Source organism: Carassius auratus, chromosome 13 (genome assembly GCF_003368295.1).
Source record: "Carassius auratus strain Wakin chromosome 13, ASM336829v1, whole genome shotgun sequence".
NCBI lineage: Eukaryota > Metazoa > Chordata > Actinopteri > Cypriniformes > Cyprinidae > Carassius > Carassius auratus.
Window position 1 is genome coordinate 9,610,161 of NC_039255.1, and position 20,305 is coordinate 9,630,465.

General features: G+C 37.9%; 3 protein-coding genes across 4 annotated transcripts; all 3 read right to left on the bottom strand.

Moving 5' to 3' along the window:
• Positions 1-578: 578 nt before the first annotated feature.
• LOC113112572 (homeobox protein six1a-like) lies at positions 579-3,045 on the bottom strand. Its single transcript, XM_026278266.1, has 2 exons — positions 2,088-3,045; positions 579-1,320 (listed from the first exon to the last, which is right to left on the bottom strand). The coding sequence occupies exons 1-2, from the start codon at positions 2,645-2,647 to the stop codon at positions 1,029-1,031; spliced, it is 852 nt and encodes a 283-aa protein (XP_026134051.1). The 5' UTR covers positions 2,648-3,045; the 3' UTR covers positions 579-1,028.
• A 2,621-nt stretch (positions 3,046-5,666) lies between these two features.
• LOC113112573 (uncharacterized) lies at positions 5,667-9,385 on the bottom strand. The gene is made up of 6 exons (XM_026278268.1): positions 8,871-9,385; positions 7,936-7,986; positions 7,484-7,724; positions 7,183-7,341; positions 6,951-7,043; positions 5,667-6,557 (listed from the first exon to the last, which is right to left on the bottom strand). The coding sequence occupies exons 3-6, from the start codon at positions 7,520-7,522 to the stop codon at positions 6,231-6,233; spliced, it is 618 nt and encodes a 205-aa protein (XP_026134053.1). The 5' UTR covers positions 7,523-7,724; positions 7,936-7,986; positions 8,871-9,385; the 3' UTR covers positions 5,667-6,230.
• A 3,443-nt stretch (positions 9,386-12,828) lies between these two features.
• LOC113112574 (homeobox protein SIX4-like) lies at positions 12,829-19,995 on the bottom strand. 2 transcript variants are annotated; one of them, XR_003293451.1, is made up of 4 exons: positions 19,005-19,995; positions 15,834-16,480; positions 14,001-15,146; positions 12,829-13,840 (listed from the first exon to the last, which is right to left on the bottom strand). XR_003293451.1 is itself a non-coding variant. In XM_026278269.1 (3 exons), exons 1-3 carry the CDS (start codon positions 19,796-19,798, stop codon positions 14,668-14,670), a joined length of 1,920 nt encoding a protein of 639 aa, XP_026134054.1. In that variant the 5' UTR covers positions 19,799-19,995; the 3' UTR covers positions 12,829-14,667. The 2 variants fall into 2 exon arrangements, 1 of the variants encoding a protein (XP_026134054.1); XM_026278269.1 differs by having other exon boundaries at positions 12,829-15,146.
• Between the last annotated feature and the right edge of the window lie 310 nt (positions 19,996-20,305).

Genomic DNA, 20,305 nt, shown 5'->3' on the forward strand with positions numbered 1-20,305 from the left:
CAGGCCCAGAACTGACATAACAAACGGATTTTTAGTTTTAGTTTTTCAGTACTTCCCCTTTCTCTCTCTGTCTCCATTTCTCTATTTTTTGTTAAGTAGGTCAACGTAATGAACTAATAAATGTTTATCAAACGTAGTTAAAAGACTTAAGTGATTTAATGTGTCCGGTTTTGCCTTTTTATATTTCGTTTAACTGAACAATGGTCAAAAAGTCAAAGTAAAAGAGCTTTTAAACTCGGCCCTGGGCGCAGCCTGGCGTCTTTCTGCCCTCTGCATAAGGGACGATTTTTCTTGTTGATGTTTTAAGACGTTCTCATTTTTCACGCGCTCTAGCACTCTTCCGGCTCGGACGTGTCACGTGGATTGGCATATATATATATATATATATATATATATATATATATATATATATATATATATATATATATATTTTTTTTTTTTTTTGATTTCCTGATTTTCTATATTTTGGTTAACAGGCATTTCCAAGTAAAAGATAAATGCTCAAAGCGCTGACTTGACGTGAAAATGTGGACAATATAATATGGACAATATGTAGCCATTGTTTTCAAAACTACACATTCAATGTAGTGCTATACATTTATACTCAATACAAAAAGAACGAAACAGAGTTTCCACATCCATATAGTTTAGTTAAAGTTGTTTGAAGCCAATTATTTTCTCATGAAAAATCCATGCTCTTTGTAGTCCAATACAGAACAATTTATATAAATTAATCTTTGAGTTAAACATCATAAATTATTAAAGTTTTATGCATACAACAATGTGAATATTCTTAAATACTGCATGGCCTGACATGTTTTACAAAATGTACGCACTTGTCCACCTACTCAAAATTCCAAAAACTCTGAAAAGCTCTTTTGATTTTCTCTCTTCTTCTAATAATTAGCAAAATAATAGTTTATTTCAGCAAACGTCCTCTGTGTCATAAGAATATCCGGTAACACCGTAAATATTTGTTATTTTTGTTTTAAAGTTTTTTAAGTGGCTTAAAATGTGAACGAGACGTCTTAAGATCCTAAATCCACAAGGCTGGATGTTAGAGATCCCAACAGTGAATCCTGGATCTGGTGCGGATGTCCTTGCATGCTATGCACCGAATGTTGCGCACCGAGGCCGGGCATTGGGTATGCTGGAGCCGCGTGATTGTTCATGTTCCCCTGCAGAAGCAGCACGGGGTTGTGCTCGGGGCTCTGCGGCGGAGTGAACTCATCTTCCGAGCTGGACATGAGCGACTTCACTCCGTCGAGCGAAGACCGCTGGCTCTGCTTACCGCCAACGCAGCTGTTCTCGCTGTTTTCTCTGTTGGGTGAACATTACATTTTTAACATATTATATATAACTGACATCTTACAGGCCTAGAATTAGGCTACATGGTACATAGTAGCAAGAAAGTGATAAACTTTAACATTAAAGCCTAGTGTTAAGGTTTCAAAATAGTTTCCTCTTAAAATAATTATTACATCAGCTAAAGAAAAACTGATGCTTTATATTTATGTTTTTAACACAAAAGAGAAAAAAAAACGTATTACTTTTCACACAGCAATTTACGTCGCCTGTATTTCAAGACGGCTGAAAAGGTAAGTGTCATCACAGATTTCCAATATAAAAACTTCAAATCTTTAGAAAATCTTTAGAGCATATAATTTAAAGTAAATCCAACATTTAAAACCTGCGATTAAATGATATAAATACAGGCCTAGATAAATTCTCACTGCAGTAAGAAAAATCTACCTCTTCTGCTTTTATTGTTTCTTACGTTAGAGAAAAAAGAGGACTTTCAAAAAATTCTTAACCGAATTATAAAATTCAAAATAGGCAATATATAAAGTTTTAAATGATAAATGATAAACATACTAATTATAAAATTAGTGTAACTTGATGTTGCTTAGATTCGTATTTCCATTTACATTTGAGTGACAATATATAAAAACGTATCCTATTTTTGTTATCTCTGCTAGTGACTGCAATAATCAAAGCCAGTTTTGCGCGTTTTTTTTTTTTTTAAAAAAAACGTTATTTCCCTATTATATATGTGTGTGTGTATTATTATTATTAATATATCTCACCTCTCTTTTGTCTCAGCTGCCCGGTCCCTCTGCCTCCTGTTTTTAAACCAGTTGCTGACCTGTGTGGTGGTCAGTCCCGTTGCCTCCGCCAGCTCCCGCTTCTCCCGTGGAGATGGATAAGGATTGTGCGTGTACCATTCACGCAGCACGCCCCGCGACTTCTCCTTAAAGCAGTAACTGGTCTCCTCACCGTCCCAGATCGTACGGGGCAGAGGAAATTTTCTACGCACTCGGTATTTGCCCACAGCGCCTAGCGGGCGGCCCCGCAACTTTTCTGCCTCCACGTAATGCGCCTTCAGCCACAGCTGCTGCAGCTTGGGGTGGCTGTGCGTGGAGTACTGGTGGCTCTCCAGGATCTTGTAGAGCTCACGGAAGTTTCCCCGGTGGAAGGCCACCACGGCCTTCGCTTTCAGCACGGATTCGTTCTTGTGGAGGTGATCACAGGCTGGTAGGGACCAAAGGAAACGTCCGAGCCTCTCCAGATTTCCACCCTGCTGCAGCACCTCGCAGACGCACGCGACCTGCTCCTGCGTAAAACCGAAAGAGGGCAAGATTGACATTGCGGCCCGATGCAATCCACCACGTAATATCCTCCTAATCCAAGGCTTTGTAGGTATTCCTCCCTAATGAGTCCTCGGACAAAAATCCCCGTGCCACGTTAATCTGTTGATCCAGCTCCAATTTTAATAAACGCCCGTCAGCCTGTTGTGTGGCACCACTGTCACCTTCTGGGGTTGGATACGTGAGATTCGGATGCGGTTTGTCCGTATGGTTATGTGACAGAGAAATCCAGCACAGCGTCATTCCGTGATTAGCTCGCCCCGTTCTGTTCTGAAACCGGCCAGCAGAGAAGAACTGCATCCACAGATCCATTCCGTTTCCTCCCCAGAGGACGGACGTCAAGGCCTGAAACTGGAGAACTTGAACACACACACACACACACACACTCTCTCTCTCTCTCTCTCTCTCTCTCTCTCTCTAACACTTCATTTGATAGGCTAAACAATTATTTAATTATCACAAGCATCTCCACGTCCTTGAATGCAGCAGCATTTACGTCGCCTTCTGTTTTTCTCAATACTGTTTCTATATTTCACTTATAATTATTTGTATAGTGTTATGAGTTAAAACCATTCTAACTATTTAATTTATCATATCACCACCCCCTCCCCTCCAAAAAAACCCAAAACAAACAAACACCTAATTGGGTGGCATTTTCACAGCTTATTAATTGCATGAACGTGTGAGGACAGATATAAGAGTGTGTCAAATATTTTTTATGTAATTCAGTGGCACATCGCAGAAATTAATTATTAAGTAGGCTTTGGTATTCTAATAAATTATTTTTGACTTCGTTTTGCGAATTAATAGATTATACAATACCTATAATGATTCATAAATATGCAAATATTTCCCTACATGAGCTGATAAGAAATAGCACATCAAAATGAACGAATGAAATGACTGAACTTACTTGACCTTGAGAGAGAATAATCTTATTTTATTGATGAATCTAATTATATCGACAATAATTGAGTGTAATTAAATCTACATCGACTTTATTTCTTTCAGTTATCTTGTATATGATTACGCTCACGTCCCCCAAAATATAAAATGTTTCCAATAAGAACTGTATTGAAATGTCAAGAATTTCTTTAATCTCTAAATAATAAAAAATATCTCAAGAACACCATACATTTTATTGTTTGTTTTTTGTTGTTAAGATTTTTTTTTTTTTTTTTTAGCTGAATAAGATCCATTGAATAATCTTTATTTTAGCAGTGTAGCCTATATTAATAAATTCATCCTGTTGAAAACGCCCCGCGATGGAGCATTTGGTCCGTGCATGTGGTTTTGTAAGCTGGGTCTGAAACACTAAACCGATCCATTAGCGAATAACTTGTGAGCTTGAGGAGCTCTTAGTCTCCCGGTCACAGCTCTTTATCTCTGAAGATATCCGTAACATGACTCCTGGAAATCCAGCTGGCCCGCCTGAGGTTATTTTATTTTTTGGAAAAATATTCAACTATTTTTTTTTTCTCGGTGTGAGGATTTTTTTTACCTTAAATGTTCCCTAATGCTAATTAGTATCAGTGTAATCTTTAAATTGGCCTCTCAACACCTGTAAAAACAACCAATCGTGTTCCTCTCTTTTTCTCTTAATGGTTTATTAATGCCATTGAACAAGCATGGTTTACTCAACAATCAGAAGTTACATTTAAGAATAATCTACTTAATCTATATATTCTACCTGAATCATAATTGCAAATAATGATTAAATATGAGCTTATGCTGCTGAAGTTAACAGAGAAATATTGCATCTTGCTTTAATATATTATTTTTGTCACTTCACACCTTGTTTTTGCAAACAGCTATATTTGTCACAAATTAATGTATAAGGATAATTAGTATGAATTGCTTTTATAAATGCACAGTATAATGTTAAGTGTGACCCAGTTAGGTATTAGTTCTAATTCTTTGTGGTGCACGAATATAGCCTATTCTAAAATTTCTAACCAATTTGTGCCTAAAACTTTCTGTCTCCTCTGCACTGAACAGTGCATGAGCCGATGGCAGCTCAGGTTACGGTAGTACGATCAGCACTATGCACCCCCTCCGTCCCACACCAGATCCTCCCGATCCTCTACCAGCCCCCAGCACGGCGGCGTGCCCGCGCTCAGATCATGATCATTTCAAGATGTTTCACAGACCAACAGAAGCGCGCGCGCTCATAGACACGCCGCAGTCCAGTGGGCTCTGTGATGATACAGGAGGACACACACACACACACACACACACACACACACACACACACACACACACACACACACAAACACACACAACATCCTAATAAGTGCAACATAAACGTCACCGTATTTCATGTTTAGTGCTCTGCACTCCACCACTGTGAAGGTGTAAACTGTTTTCTTTTCACTGTGTGTGTTTATGAGTTTTCTGTGAGGTGTAAATGAAAGACTGAGCGGAGGAGAATCCACCACTAATTAGACGTTGTTGCAGCCGCTCGAGAGATAAAAAGCTATCCATTACTACACTGTAAAATGTAATTAGTTGACCTTACTTAAAAAAAGTATGCAAACTCATTGCCTCAAAAAAATTAAGCAAAGTAAGCTTAAGATAAGTGAGTTAGAAAAGCTTGTTTATTTTAAGTGTGCAGTACTAAATCAAGTAGTACCACTAATACGTTTTTTTATGTTCATGTAACTTAATAGACATGATTTGTGTTAACTTAATTTTTTCATTTTGTGTGGATTGCTTGATATAAATTTAACCCCACTTAGAATTACTAAACCTACAACTTAACATTTTTAGTTCTGCGCACTCTTTTTTTCAAGTTCACTTAAATTAAAGAAACCAATTTCCTTGAATGGGTCCTTGTTGCAGCTGCCCAGGTTTGGGTCCAACCTGTGGCCTTTTTTCTCTCTTTATCTATTTTTGCTGTTACTATCTGATAAAGGCAAACACACCACAAACATATACTTTAAAAGAACACTCAATGGGTTGATTCAGCTCCATTACAACATTTATTCAATGCACATTCAAGTACAAACAGTAGTTAAACAACAAAGTTGTTGTTTGATTTAACTGTAGAAAATAAAGGAAAAATATAAAAAATAAAACCACATTTCTGTGAGCTAATAAGAGTCTCCCAATATTAAACAGGTAAAAACCTGATAACTACAGGACTTCAGTGCATGGAAAAATCAGTGCATTTCTGATCAAAGCTGTAAGTACAACAAAAGCTTTTGTTTCTCAAATTGAACAGTCCAAAGATTAAACCACCACAAAGAAAAAAAATCAGTCCTTGGGGTTTGTATTTGTACTACATTAAAACTATTAAAAGTTTTCCAAAAACACAAATGTAAACAGGACAACCTTGCTAGGTTATTTTCTGACATTATCATCTAATAATAACTAACCACACTTTGCAAACAGCTCAATTTCCACCATTAGCATACCTGCATAACATGGTACAGACTTCAATGGAATTTTTCTTTTCTTTTTTAAAATGAGATCGTAAATTAGCGTGAACAGTTGCATGAAAGCATCAAACTTTCTCTGATAACAGGAGAACATTAATGGCTGCAAAGCTTACAAAGTGCTATCTGACAGCTCTTTACTGTTCTAACCCAGAAGACTGTTCTTCAGAGTTAACAGTTTTGATGGGAGTTTTTTCTTTCCCAGTCCAAGCATCACAGTCTGAATGAAGTTGAGTGTATTTGCCATGCATTTTGGGTAATCCAAATGCAATACATATGTAAGTCCAAACAACAGACAAACTGCCTGAGGCAAGTTTTTAATATGATCCATGACAATACCTCCCTCCAGAATGATGGCAGTGGAGATGGGCTGGAGGTCCACTGAGCTTTGACCCTCATGAGGACTATCTTCACTGACAACTGTCAGCACACCAACAGTGATGCATTCTAGGGCCTCGTCTCTCGTTGTATCCTACAAAGAAACACATTCTTCAGCATTGCAATTTATGCTATTCTAAAACATTTATTTTTAGTGTTGTAATGTTATCAGAGAATATGGCTTCAAATATGTTTTCACACTGGATTGTTACAATAAAGCAAACAAAAACTTTTCAACCTAGACTCCAACTCCTTAGATTTTAAATTTATGAATGTGTATAACGTTTATGTGGAAAATTTTATTTTTATTTACTGGCTGTTTACATATCTCTCAGATTAGTTGTAGAGGTATTGCTATACAAAATACATCAGTCACTGTACAAAATGTATATTGTATATCGAGCGGATAGAATTACATATTCTATGTCAACACAGGTATAGTTTTATATTCATGCAGACAAACTTTTTCTTATGTGCAAGTACTTACAGAGCAGGTCTTGTAGAATTCACTGGATTCATCACAGAGTAAAATGGGAATGCCTTTGAGGACAACAGAGTGAAGTACTGTCACGTCTGGTGTCTAATGATACACAGAGAGAGAATAGACCAGTTAACAGAGTAATTTGCAAGACAAGCAGACAGGAAATAAAATAGGTTGGTCTGAATCGGCTCATTTGATGAACTATCATACAGATCAAAAGCAAAATGAACCTACTTACCTTACAGCTTATGTGCTGAATCAGCTCCCTGAGTTTCTGACCAACAGTTCCCTTCTTTGTTTTGAAGAGTTTGATGAAACGTGGCGTGTACTGGTCCAGAGCCTCAAAAAAGTCTCCCTCAAGATTCTTACTGGCGATTCTATTAAACTCAGCAAACACCTGAAGTAGAGAGAGGGGTGGGTAGGGATGGAGAGGTGGCAGAGGTATTAACATTCCAACAAGTGTTTGGATTTCTAGCCACACACCTTGAATTTATTTTTGATTTGCATTATTTTATTGGTTGAGAATCAAAATAGCTTACCTGTCTCTCTGTGAAGAGTGCTGGCCATCGTTCAACCATTTTCAACCAGGATTGCTACATCCTCACATCCAGCTTTTCGAAGCTTTGTGCGATAATTGGCCATCTTAAATTTAAGGCTGTTTATCCAGCCATACCATTTGTGTGGTCCAGGCTCAGCGAGGCAGGGGTATTTTCTGATCAGTGCTTGTGCAACACTGCTGAAGTCATCATCTTGATGGGCTATAAGTCGACCCCACAGTATCTATAGAGACAGTCCAGAAATACTAATTACATCAAATATTTGAAATTCAAAATATGCACAAAATATTCTGTATGATGAAATATACTATAATGATGAATTAATTTTAGCACACAAGTAATTTTATTTTCTTTTGTTATAATCCAACTGCTCTGATGTAAGCATAACTTTTACTTTATCATGCAATAATAATACAGTTATTATTTTAAAATACCTTTTACTGCTGGGACTACCTATGTGTGGATTGATCACCATCTGCTTGAGCCTGGAAGGGGACAATAAAAAAAAAAAAATACAACATTTTAACACAACCATAGCTCACCACAACTCAAATACAAGTACATGTGAAAACTATAACATAAGCCTATAACCCACAATGACAGTTCCCAGTATTAAAATGTACATATGTACAAGATGACCTTAAAGAATAATGTAAGCCACTGAGTATGCCAGCAAATACATTCATAACAGGCTATGATAAACGGAGTGTAAAAATATTTTCAGACAGGGAGACACTCTACTCCTCTGTACCGAGTCTGATCTAGGTATTACACATGGTAACCATGGAAACGGCACAGCTACGAATATCGACTAGTGTTAAGTGCTGAGTGTTAAATAAAATAACATTAAGTTAACGTAGTTGACTGTCGTGATATCCCCAATCATATGTCAAAACACAGTGGTAATCCTGTCTTTGATAAAGACAAGACTGTTATTAACTTTACAGCCTATCTTAAAATAAAATGATACATCCAGACTTGTTCTGATATTCTGCCTGAGTTTATAAACAACAGTTATAAAGCTCAGTAAACTCACAAACCGCCGGGATCAGTTTGTCATCATGCTAGTCAGATGGGCGCGGGCACGTTCGCATGACGAGCACGCCCGCGACCGTTACACTAAAGCTTTTCCTCAATTTGAAAGTGACTAGTCTTTAAAGTTACCTATTTTCAACACAGAGGAAGTTTTGGATTGAAAAAATAATGAAGTATTGACCAAGTTTCATCAAAATATAGCCACGTTATGTCCATGTTAGTTAGCTAGCTTTAACCGACATTACTACACACATCAGTACTAGCAAGCACACACTGACGCTAATTTAACGTACAGAAACAAAACGGTCTGCAAAAGGTTAAAATATTTACTCACCAAATGAGTGTGCCAAGCACAAGAATCGCTGTTATGATGAAGATAAACAAAAGCGCCGTTGAAGCGATGTTTAGGTCCAGCTCCACTTGGTCAGTTGCAGGCACGATGTGACATGTCTGCAAAATTACGAATCCCGCCACGCCAAGACCCGCCCTACGAAGCAGCTTGATTGGTTGGGGTTAGGCAATTCACCTGGATTGGTTAAGGTTGGTCAGGGGATATGACCTGTACAAATCAGGTACGTAAGTGCCTGGCCAATAGTAGCTATTGAAGGGCGGGGCCATAGTGGTGAACAAATATCGCCTATCTAGCGTAGAGAGGACTGATCTGCGCATGCCCACAGATCATAAACTTACTTTTTCTAAATTAATCTAACTCAAGTAAACTGAGCTGGTAAGATTTTTCAACCTCAAAGTACAAGTAACTTACTAAAAGCAAGTGTAAATAGCAGGTTGATAAAAACTGATTAAAGTCAAATTAATATTTTTAATTAAATAGCATGTTTGCATTTACAGTGTACTATTACCAGTTCAAGTTTCAAAATAATATTGACCACTGGAATTATTATTCTCATTTTAATTCGTTTAAAAAAAATCCAGTTAGAGTAGCAATGTATACTTGTACTTATACAATCTCATACTTATAGCTTATAGCTTGCTTCTGATCTGAAAATAAGAATACAACAATATTGCCAAATCGAATAAAACTGATTTAACTGTTTTAAATCGCTAGAATGGAAAGGCTACATGTTAATTTTTTTAAAGAAAAATCAGTCACAACCTGCAACGATAATCTCATTGCCCTTTTTTCACTTGAATTTAATTACTTATTAACTTAAGCAACATTTCAAATACAGCAGAAAGTAGGCTACATAAACTACGGTGAATAAGATAAATGGATGGAAACAAAAATATTGTTGCTGTAACGATAACATTTTACAGTAAAGTACAATCAGTCTCCATTGTCCTTCTGGTTTAGAATTAAGTTTTTTTTCTCTCAATGTCAGTAATTCTAAAATATGTGTATTACTTGCACAATGATCTAAAATGCAGCTTTTCAGTCTGTCATATATTTGTCCTACAGGAAGAGGGCGCCAGGCAGTGACATCTATCTGCTTTTCCCACAAATGGACAAATGAAGTTGATAAAAAGCTCCTGTGTAAAATATATATTATCTTTTTCCTACTCTTTATTAGTAAACTATCTTTTATTTGTAAGGTACTGTAATTCTGTCTTGTTCTTCTATGCAGTGCAGATGTGGTTTCAGCTCAGAATCTGGAACAATGAGATAAAATGCCATTAAATGAATTGAAGAATAATGTCTGTCCTGCACTCTTACAGAGTGGTGTGTGTGGGCTGGCAGAATATAAAGCAGTTGCTCTGTCCCTCTGTGGTCCAGTTTCACCAGGGGGCATAGATTAACCCCTATGTATGTGTGTGTTTCACTGAAATCCTTGCATCCTCTTAATTTTAACAACCTGCCATTCAATTACAAAAACACATTTATGTAAAGATGTACCTTATACTTTAAAAATAATTATTTTAAAATAATTATAATTACTCCAGACTATAACCCTACCCCATATTACCCTAGAAATGCTTTTGCATCCTTTTGAATGGTTGTCCTGTTCATTCTGTAGCTTTTTATAGAAACACAATTTTATCTGAAAACTACTAGTGGCCTGCACAAAACTTGTGCTGTACGTATCATCCCTGCACCCCCCCCCCCTCTCTCTCAGCAGGCATACCAAAGAAATTGTGTAAGTCTAAAGAGGTCAAAGTTAAGTAAAAATGAATGACAGCCTGAATCCCAGAAGGCAAAGAATGAGAGTTCGATGAAACAATTTGATGTTATTTAGGTTTATGGGAAGAAAGTTTTAATTCAAGTGCAACTTCTTATTTTGTATAACTGCATTTATGCACATCTTCTATAACTGATCTGTCCAGTGCAAGCTTTAGAGTTTAAACTGAGGGAAAATGCTTCAAAATAAATGCTGGTATTCACATTCCCTTGTCTCCAAGTATATCTGGTACTCTTAATTTACATTTACATTTGCATGTTTACACTGACAAACTCACAATATATGGCTGGTTCATAAACATAAACCTCACCAGTAAATGAAACACACACACACACACACACACACACAGGTATGAAACACAGCAGAGGAGCAGCGTGTGCCCTTTGACCTCTCATTAGTGGGGGCGTGGGGGGAGGTTCTGGTTACAAATCCAGCTCTGTTTGCTATTAAGGGTTAAGCACCCCTCCTTTCAAACCCCCAAAGGTGAGAGGTCATAGTTTTTAATAAGGCTCAGTTTGAGAGGTTCATATTTTTTTATTACCGCTTCTTATTGTTGCTCAGTGTGAGGTATGTTTGAGTGGTTTCAATCACCATCACATTTTTATTTGCATGTTGTTAATGACAAAATATGACATAAAACCATTGCACAGGAACAGAATCAGCACACATTATAAACTCTTAACAACACTCTTCTCTCTCACAGTGTTCATTTTTAGAGCTGGTGTTATCTGATACCTGGCCATCTCTCATGGCAACAGCATCACTTAGACTGTTAGAGAACAGGTGACAATGCTCCTATTTCCTTTCTCCATACAGTCTGTTAAAATCTCTCTTGTTCATGAACCATAATATGCAAATACTTCCAGCAGTATTGCTAAGATTATTGTATATTCAGATTTGTTTGGTATCCAAAATAGTGCTTTCAGCTAAATTTCAGAGAAAAACTTTGGGACCTGAAATTGCTTGGCTGGTTAGCTTGAGTTTTTGTGGTCACCCAGAAATGAAAATTTGCTGAGAATGTACTCACCCTCAGATCATGTAGATGAGTTTATTTCTTTATCAGAACAGATTTGGAGAAATTTAGCATTGCATTATTTGCTCACCAATGGATCCTCTGCAGTGAATGGGTGCCATCAGAATGAGAGACCGAAAAGTGGATAAAAACATCACAAGTAATTTAGATGGCTTTTGTGAAGTGAAAAGTTGCATGTGTGTAATAAATCCATCAAGAGATTTTTATCTTTAAGTTGTTATTTCCAGATAAAAATGAATCTATCCATAGCAAAAAAGCCACCCCGTCTGAATCAGGAGAGCAATATGCACAACGCAAGCACTGTTTACAAGCGAAAACAGTTCAGAACAGTTTTATATTGAATATGTTGGTTGATTTTGAAGTGAGAGGACAACATGGACTTTTTAAGTGGAGGAAGTGTTATTATTGATTATGGACAGGTCTATTTTTCTATTTTGACCTGAAACAATTGTTTAACAGTTTATCAATATTTTCTTTCACACATTCAGCTTTTCACTTCCAAAGACATTACTCGATGGACTGGAGTTGTGTGGGTTACTTGTTAATTATTATGAAGTTTTTATCAGCTGTTTGGACTCTCATTCTGACTGCATCCATTCACTGCAGAGAATCCATTGGTGAGCGAGTGATGTAATGCTAAGGAAACTTTAATTTCAGGGTTAACTATTCCTTGAATCCAGAAGCATTGTGTTTTAGATTTACACAATGCCATCTGTAAGAGTCATTTACTAATAAGAGAGAATTTATCTGGCTGTTTCTCTACCTCCTTCTACCCCCCCCCCCCCAAAAAAAAAAAAAAAAAACAGGAGACGGCAGAGCCTCCAGAAATCGCCCTCCTGTTTATTTGAATTTAGGAGTCTGAGACAAGAGCAGCTTGCTAACAAGCTCCAGACCACCAGGCATGTGCAAATGATCACTGCTGATTTTCCAGCACCCGGCCTGGCCTTTCTGTATCAGGTCTCTGTTTCCCTCCCCTCCCTGGCTACTTAAATCTTTTTATACGCATGTTTCCTGTCCGTCTGAATATCTAACATCCACTGTAGACATAACAAGAAAATGCAAACAAATCTGTCGAAAGTTTACAACATCTTTCAGTCATGAATGAAATCACTCGATTGAGGCTGTTTTTTCAGTATAAATATTTAATGAATCACATTTTGTGCTTCTTCTTTTTTCTTTTTTTGTAGAAAAATACATCATAACTTGAAAATCTTTGTTCATGCTACAATATTATTCACAAGGCTGTTTTGCTTTTTGCTCATACATTAGCTCATTTGACACCTATATCCTTTTAATTTTGGATAATCCTCAAAGAGACTTTTCAGTCATCATGTGTCATTTCTTAAAGTCATTTCTCATTCCCAGAATGGGTGCATAGCTTTCATCATAAATACTGCAGATGTCTAACCAGCACCAATAACTATAAAAAGAAAAAGAAAAAAAGGCAGGGAACCTAAAGAAGTGCTGAGCCTCAGAAAGCAAGAAGGCACAAACAAAGAGCAAACTCAAAACCAAAAACTTCTGTAAATGCACACACAGACTCTTCCATATACAAACAACTCATACACATACACCATTGCAACACCCGGATGGTGAGTTTAATCAAATCCTTCAGGAAAACAGTTAATTTCACTATTTTAAATATATATCCCATATTTCTCAAAACGGTTTGCATGTCAAATTAACAAGTAGTGCTTAGCATATTTTGTGCACAGATAATACCCTAAACTTTGACAGTCGTACAACATCTGTTACAGCATCTGTGACAAGCAGTCGATTGCCAACCATTCTGACTCATCCCTTAGTTTGTATAAGCAAACATTGTGTATTTGTATTGATATATGTGTTGTCCGTCTACAATATTATCTGCATATTTCTTGCCTATTATTAATGTAACTGGAAGCTGTAGCCAATGTAATGATTATGACAATGCTACAAAGATTGTCATAGATTTTGTATTTTTGATCTGAATGGGAATAAAGTGTGTCTTTGCATGTGTGTTTCCATGGTGGGTGACCTTTAAGGTTTGAGTCAGATGACACATGACCAGACATCCACCTGTCTGCTAAACTCAACTCTTCTTGGCAGAAACTAGCAGGTGACTCTCATAAAACACACATACGTCCACACTCCCCACTGTGAGAGAAAGAGAGATAGAGAGATAAAGCGAGCGACAGAGAGAAAATGAAATCTGTCAAGTACCTGTAGCTCAAAAATTCATGTAAACACTTAGTAAAATGATTGATGGAAGGGATGTGGAGGCAAACATGAAAAAATATATTTTTCTTTTACATACCAGAGGTTTTCAAACTTTTTGATACCATGGACTCCCAAATGATTATTCCCTTCCAAGGGAGCCCATTCCTAAAATACAAAAGGAAGTTACATATGTTTGTGTTTAAAGACCCAGTTTCTCCTGTGAAAAATAAATTATATTTTAAGTGTTTTTTATAATATTATCTGAAAAATATTTTCATAAAGGTTTCTTTTATGTTACTGAGTCTTTTTTATACAATTATTAATTGTAATTAATCTCTGGATTTTCAGCCAGAATTAAACAATAATGATGTCAATTATTGATTTATTGATTCATTGATTTATATGACTATATTTTTGTTAATTTTTTCCATGGACCCCCCTAGTAATCTCATGTGGACCTCTGAGGATTCCTGTTCCCCAGATTGAATACCCTTGTTATACACAATAACTTATAGAGTACAAAGATATCTGTGTGTGGAAAGAGAGAGAAAGAGGGGGGAAAAAACACTTTCATAAACTTCAAAATATTCAAATATGACTTTGCATAGATTCTCCAAATCAAGACAAATTTGCCAAAATAATTCAGAATAACACATCTGAAAATAATTCAGAATAATACAAAACATTTAGAGTCTGAAAACATAAAAAATAATGTTGTGATTTTCTGTAAAAAAAAGTATTTTACCTCCTCCACTTCTCCACATTCAGAGGTCAGTCATCTCTTCCTCTATATGCACTGTTTTTAGTTTTGTCAGTTGTTTCCCCCCTTCATCCTCGACTGCTCTCATCTCTCCCTTCCCTCCCTCTGAAACCGCACATAGGAAGTCTCCATTTAGGTTTGAGGTCATCTGGGCATCATGACCTCTGAACTCACTGGTAAGGTCCGTTTGGGCAAGTAAGGCTGCACTCACTGTGAGAGTGGTGTAGTCTTGAAGGGTTGTTGTCATGGTGGTGTTAAGTCTGGTGGGGGAGCTGTGGGTGCGGTCAGGACTGTAACCCAGGTGGTAAAGGTATCCTCCAGGAGTCTCCAAAGGTTCCTTCTTCACAGCAGACAGTGTGTGAATGCTACTTAGACAGTAGAGTGCTGTGCTGGACTCAAGAGAGGTCAGCTGCAGCCTGTCCTGCTTCTCCACCTGGTTGTGGCACAGAGAGGCAGGAGCAGGAGAACTGTCATCAGCAACGCCTGACAGAAAGAGGGATGAGAGATGACAGAAGATGAGAGAGAGGATAAAGCTCTCCAACTTTTTCAGTGATTCACAAATATTAACGATATACAGTTCATATTCAATTATTATTTGGTTCAGGGGTCAATAACTACAACAAAAACCACAACAAAAAACATTTTATGACCTACATTTCCCTCTCATAAAAGGTTAAATTTTGTGTCTTATAATACAATATTTATTAAATTAAAGGTGACAATAAAGACTTTTATAATGTTGCAAAAGATTAATATTTCAAATAAATGCTGTTCTTTTGAACTTTCTATTCATCAAAGAATCTTGAAAGAAATAAGATACTTTCAAAAACAATCTAAAATCTTGTCGACAACCCAAACTTTTCCATTCGAGTGTACATATAATCAAATAAAGATTAGGCCACTTAATATGGATTCCTTTTCAAGAATTTCATTATGGATTTTTTTCTTTATTTAATGTTTACTAATTAAACATATTAAATATAGAAAAATAAGAACATTCTCATCATAAAACAGGTGTATTTACTTAATTGTGTATGAGTTGTACTTCTAATGTATTTTTCAATAAATACATAAATAGGAACAAACTGAATGTCATGTCTTTGATGGTCATAAGAAACACAACACACTTCTAGTCTTCTCATTCTGTTCAAAGCAATGAGGCTCACTAACCTTGTGTGACTGATGAGGGTGAAGAAGATGATGAGAGTTGCAAGGTAGGAAGTGCCACCTTGTTACTAAGCAGCGAGGTCCCATTGTCTTCAGGATCCAAGTTGTAACCTTCAAGCTGCAAGCCATTGGATGGGGTGACAGTGAAGGCGGAGCTAATGGATGTGGCCTGGTTCTGGACCAACACATCCTGCCTCACATCCTCTGCTTTCACCTCTGTGTCTGTCCCATTCACACTGCAGTGAAATGAGGGGTACGCCAGTGCAGGATCTTCAGTTACCCCTTTATCCTGTCCTCTATCATCCATTTCCACATCTGCCGTTGACCTGCAAACCAGGGACTGGAGTTCCAAGTTCATGCCACTGAAGAGGACATGTCCTGTGGTGGAAAGAAATGAAGGGGTGCCATTGTGGAAAACAGAAGTGGGAGTGTTGATTGAGACTCTGTTAAAGACGACGGATGGTGGCGAGACAGAGGTCCTGCTGTCTCCAGCCTGCTGGACAATGACCCCGGCCTCCAGATCTCCAGAACAGATAGGAAGAACTGCATTGCCTATGGTCCCATCAGCACAGATTGACATTGGACACGGGGACAGAGACTCCCGACCTTTACTGCTCTCATCCTCCGTACTATGATTTCCATCTGACTCACTGAGAGAGAGTGAAAGACAGAGAGCTGTAAGCTTTTGTGTCTTCCCTACACTTTAGCTCATTATAATAGATTTGTGTTCTGTATATGTAAACTTCTTAAATACTTTTTGTTAAATTCTTGAATTGCTGTTTTATTTTTATTAATTAAATTTTATTTTTAATTTATTTATTTTATAACCACAAATGCTTTGGCATTACAAAATCAGTGTTAGCAACACCAAGGTCATGACTCATGGGTTTGATTCCAAGGGAAAGCAAGAACTGATCAAATGTGTACCTTGTGTACCTTGAATGTCATGTAAGTCTTTCTGGATAAAAGTGTCTGCTAAATGCATAAATGTACAATGTACTGAAACAGAGTGCAACTTCAGACCAGGACTGCTGAACAAGAACCAACCAAATCATAAAAAGCTAGAAGTAAGAAAAAAAAAATGTTGTTCCATTTGGAAAATTGAAGTACAAATGAAGCTAATTGTAATGTTATCAATGTTTGCTGTGACGATGGTATTGGCACACTTTTTTCTTCACTGTGATACATTTTAAAATACAAGAGTGAAATACTTGGACATACTCTCAATTCTCATTCAGTATGTCTTAAGTGTCTGGAAAAGATCCAATCCAGGTGTCCATTATTTTGATTTCTTTCTTATACGAGTCTAGATGGCCATTAACCTCTATAACTTGCTGAAAGAAGGCGTTTTTTTTTTTAAATTGCATATTGAAATTACTATTTTTTGACACTGCTGTTGATGTTTTTGCCAATATTGTATGCTAAACACTCGTACAAAGTAATTACTCCGAAAGAGTGAGGGAATAATGAATTATTACTTTTCATTATTTGCTAAACTGCACATTTTCGCGGGCTGACGCAGCTGCAGGAAGATGTAGACGGGAGCGCGCATAGACAAATGGAGAGGTAAGTATCCACTTCACACCGCAGGACCCCCTAGATCACAGCTTTCATGTGTCAGCGGTAATACTGTCTATACCACAGACCCTTTTTTTACGCACGCGCTCACGCAAACCATTTAGCACAATAAGTCCTATGGCGACACAACCCCGCGAACATAGCATGACTTCACAAATGGCCAGCTCTCTGACCACAGTGCCCTTCACCATACGGGGATGAGTCGCCAGTAACAAAAGGTTAAATTTAGCGGATATTTTAAAGTACAATACACTGCGATTCATGCACTATATTTCAAAGTGCCTTCAGCTGTTCAAACATAAATTCGTCTGATTGAGAGAGAAGGGCGCGTTTAGTGAATGACTGCAGCAGCTGTGAGACTACAGGTCTTCCACAACTGTTCCTTCTCACAGCCAGCCAAAAGATTTTGGCATTGTATTTATTAATTTATTTTTAATTTGTGATAACGTCATTACATGTCTGGGAGATTAAAAAAAGACGCGTCCTTGGTTTTCCATTTAAAAACTCAGTATTGTTAAATTATTGTCTCGTTGTTTATTTTAATATGGTTTATATAAGTTCAAATATATTTAACTTTTAAACACATTTCAAAAAGTATTTTGAAAACTCGTAAACTATTAAACATTATAAAAGGTCAATTGTTTTGTAATAATATAAATCATTATATGTTGATGGATTTCTGGCTGAGACTCTGAATGGGGGTCCTGAGTCTTAAGTAAAAAATGCCTGACATGGCCTATTAATATTATCATATTTGTCACACCCCAACATTTGGCACTACAGAAAAGCACAGGATGTCCTCCATAAAAAAAAAAAACTAATGCATGCATGTTCAGATTAATATTAGCAGAAACGCATTGCCAAAGATGAACTGTTAGGATAAGAACTAAAACTGTTTTATGTTAGCCTATATGGAGTACAGCTTTAAATTATAAAACTGCCCAATTCAAGTGTGAGTGAATATGATTGTAATATTGTAATAATAAATGTAATATATATATATATATATATATATATAGCCTATATAAATGTATTGGAGGGAGGCAATTTCCACCAGGTGCGCTGGAGCTTTGTTTACAAAGAGAAAAACATTACAGTGAATCCTGTATTAATAGTGCATGTCTCTGTATATGTTAAAATCGAGAGCTAAAGAGGAGGATTTCCTCCTCGGTTAAAAAGAAAAGTAAATAGTTCTGAGTGATTTATGTGGTGGGTCGAAGCCTACACGTCAATGGATCCTGAATAGTTAATGTTTACTTAAAATAAACGCACACACATAGGCCTACATTTTACGCACATGTTTGGGTGTCCTTTAGAAGCTGCCTCTTAAAATTTCGACCAAAGCATGTTTTTGTTTTTCTGTAATTTAAAGTCATTCAAAATAAATTAAAGATGAGTCTAAATGTAAAAATACTGGTAACAAGTTGTGACAACACAAGCAGACAGGAAGGAACATTTTTAAAAAGCATTACAATGTAAATATTTCATCGATCTCAATCTTGTCAATAAACCAGTTTAAACTCTTGATAGAGGTCTTAACTGTTTCATTCATTCACTGAATAAAGTTTCTGTTTGTGGGTTTCTAGTTTTGCTCACCTTTTGGACTGCGCCTCTGACGGGTTTCTGTCTCTCTGCCTCTTGTTTTTGAACCAGTTGCTGACCTGTGTGAGGGACAGTCCTGTGACCTTGGCCAGATTCCTTTTCTCGGCCGGGGACGGGTACCGGTTCTGCTTATAGAGGTCCTTCAGCGCGTTCCTTGAGCGTTCTTTGAAGCAGTACACCGTCTCCTCTCCATCCCAGATGGTCCGGGGAAGCGGAAACTTGCGTCGCAGGCGATATTTATCCACTGCGCCCAGTGGTCTACCGCGGGCCTTCTCCGCCTCCGTGTACCGGGCTTTGTACCATAAGTCCTGCAGGGCAGAGTGGCACGAGTGGCTGAAACTGTGGCTCTCCAAGATGCTGTAAAGCTCCGGGTAACGCGCCTGGTGGAAAGCCACCAGCGCCTGAGCGCGAAGAATACTTTCATTCCCGCGCAGTAAGTCGCTCTGCGGGAGAGACCAAAGAAACCGGGCGAGTCGATCCACGTTGCCCCCCTGCTGAAGCGCCTCGCAAACACACGCAACCTGCTCCGCTGAGAAAGCCAAAGAGTTCGATGCTGCTGCGGGTGAAGTGTGCGCAGACAAAGAGTCCATAGTGGGCATCTTGCGCTCTGGTGGAGAGGTCTGCGTCTGGTGCTGCCTGACGAGCATCCCGGTGGCCACTGGAGTGTCCAGAATCAGGAGTTTGACGTGCCCCCGACTGTCCGTGGAGCTCTCGAGAGGCTCCGCGTACTTCACATTTTCCTTTTTGATCTCGCCTGCCACTGTCACTTCAGTAGAGGAAACAGACATTTTTTTTTATTCTTCACCTCAGATTCCTTTAGTCCGTCACCCCGCCTCGTTTCTGCCCGAAGCTGATCCGGTTACCCGTGCGCCATGCGAGTGATATCGGGTGTCTTTGTAAGTGGATAGCTTTCCCCTTTCACTCCAGCAGCGTGACTTCTCAGCCCGATAGTTTGAGGGGGGCACACATGATTGGCTACACGAAATTTCAAAAGGGGCGGGGTGAACGCAGCTTCAAGGCGAACACATTGAAACGAAGCTGTCACTCAGCCGTGACGCGCTGCCGCAGCTCACCTGCGCTATAGGTGAGATCTCATTCGAGGCTTTAGTTTACACTTAATCGTAACAGACACGCACTGTTCATACAACAGACACTTCAAACGACACAGGCATTTACAAAACGACAAGCCCTAGCCCTAAGTTCATTTTATCTCCGTTTGAAAGTTTCTTGGTCTTTTAGGTCTAAAAGTCTACTTGGTCTTATAGTATTGTCTCTTAAAAAAGATTCCAGATTTT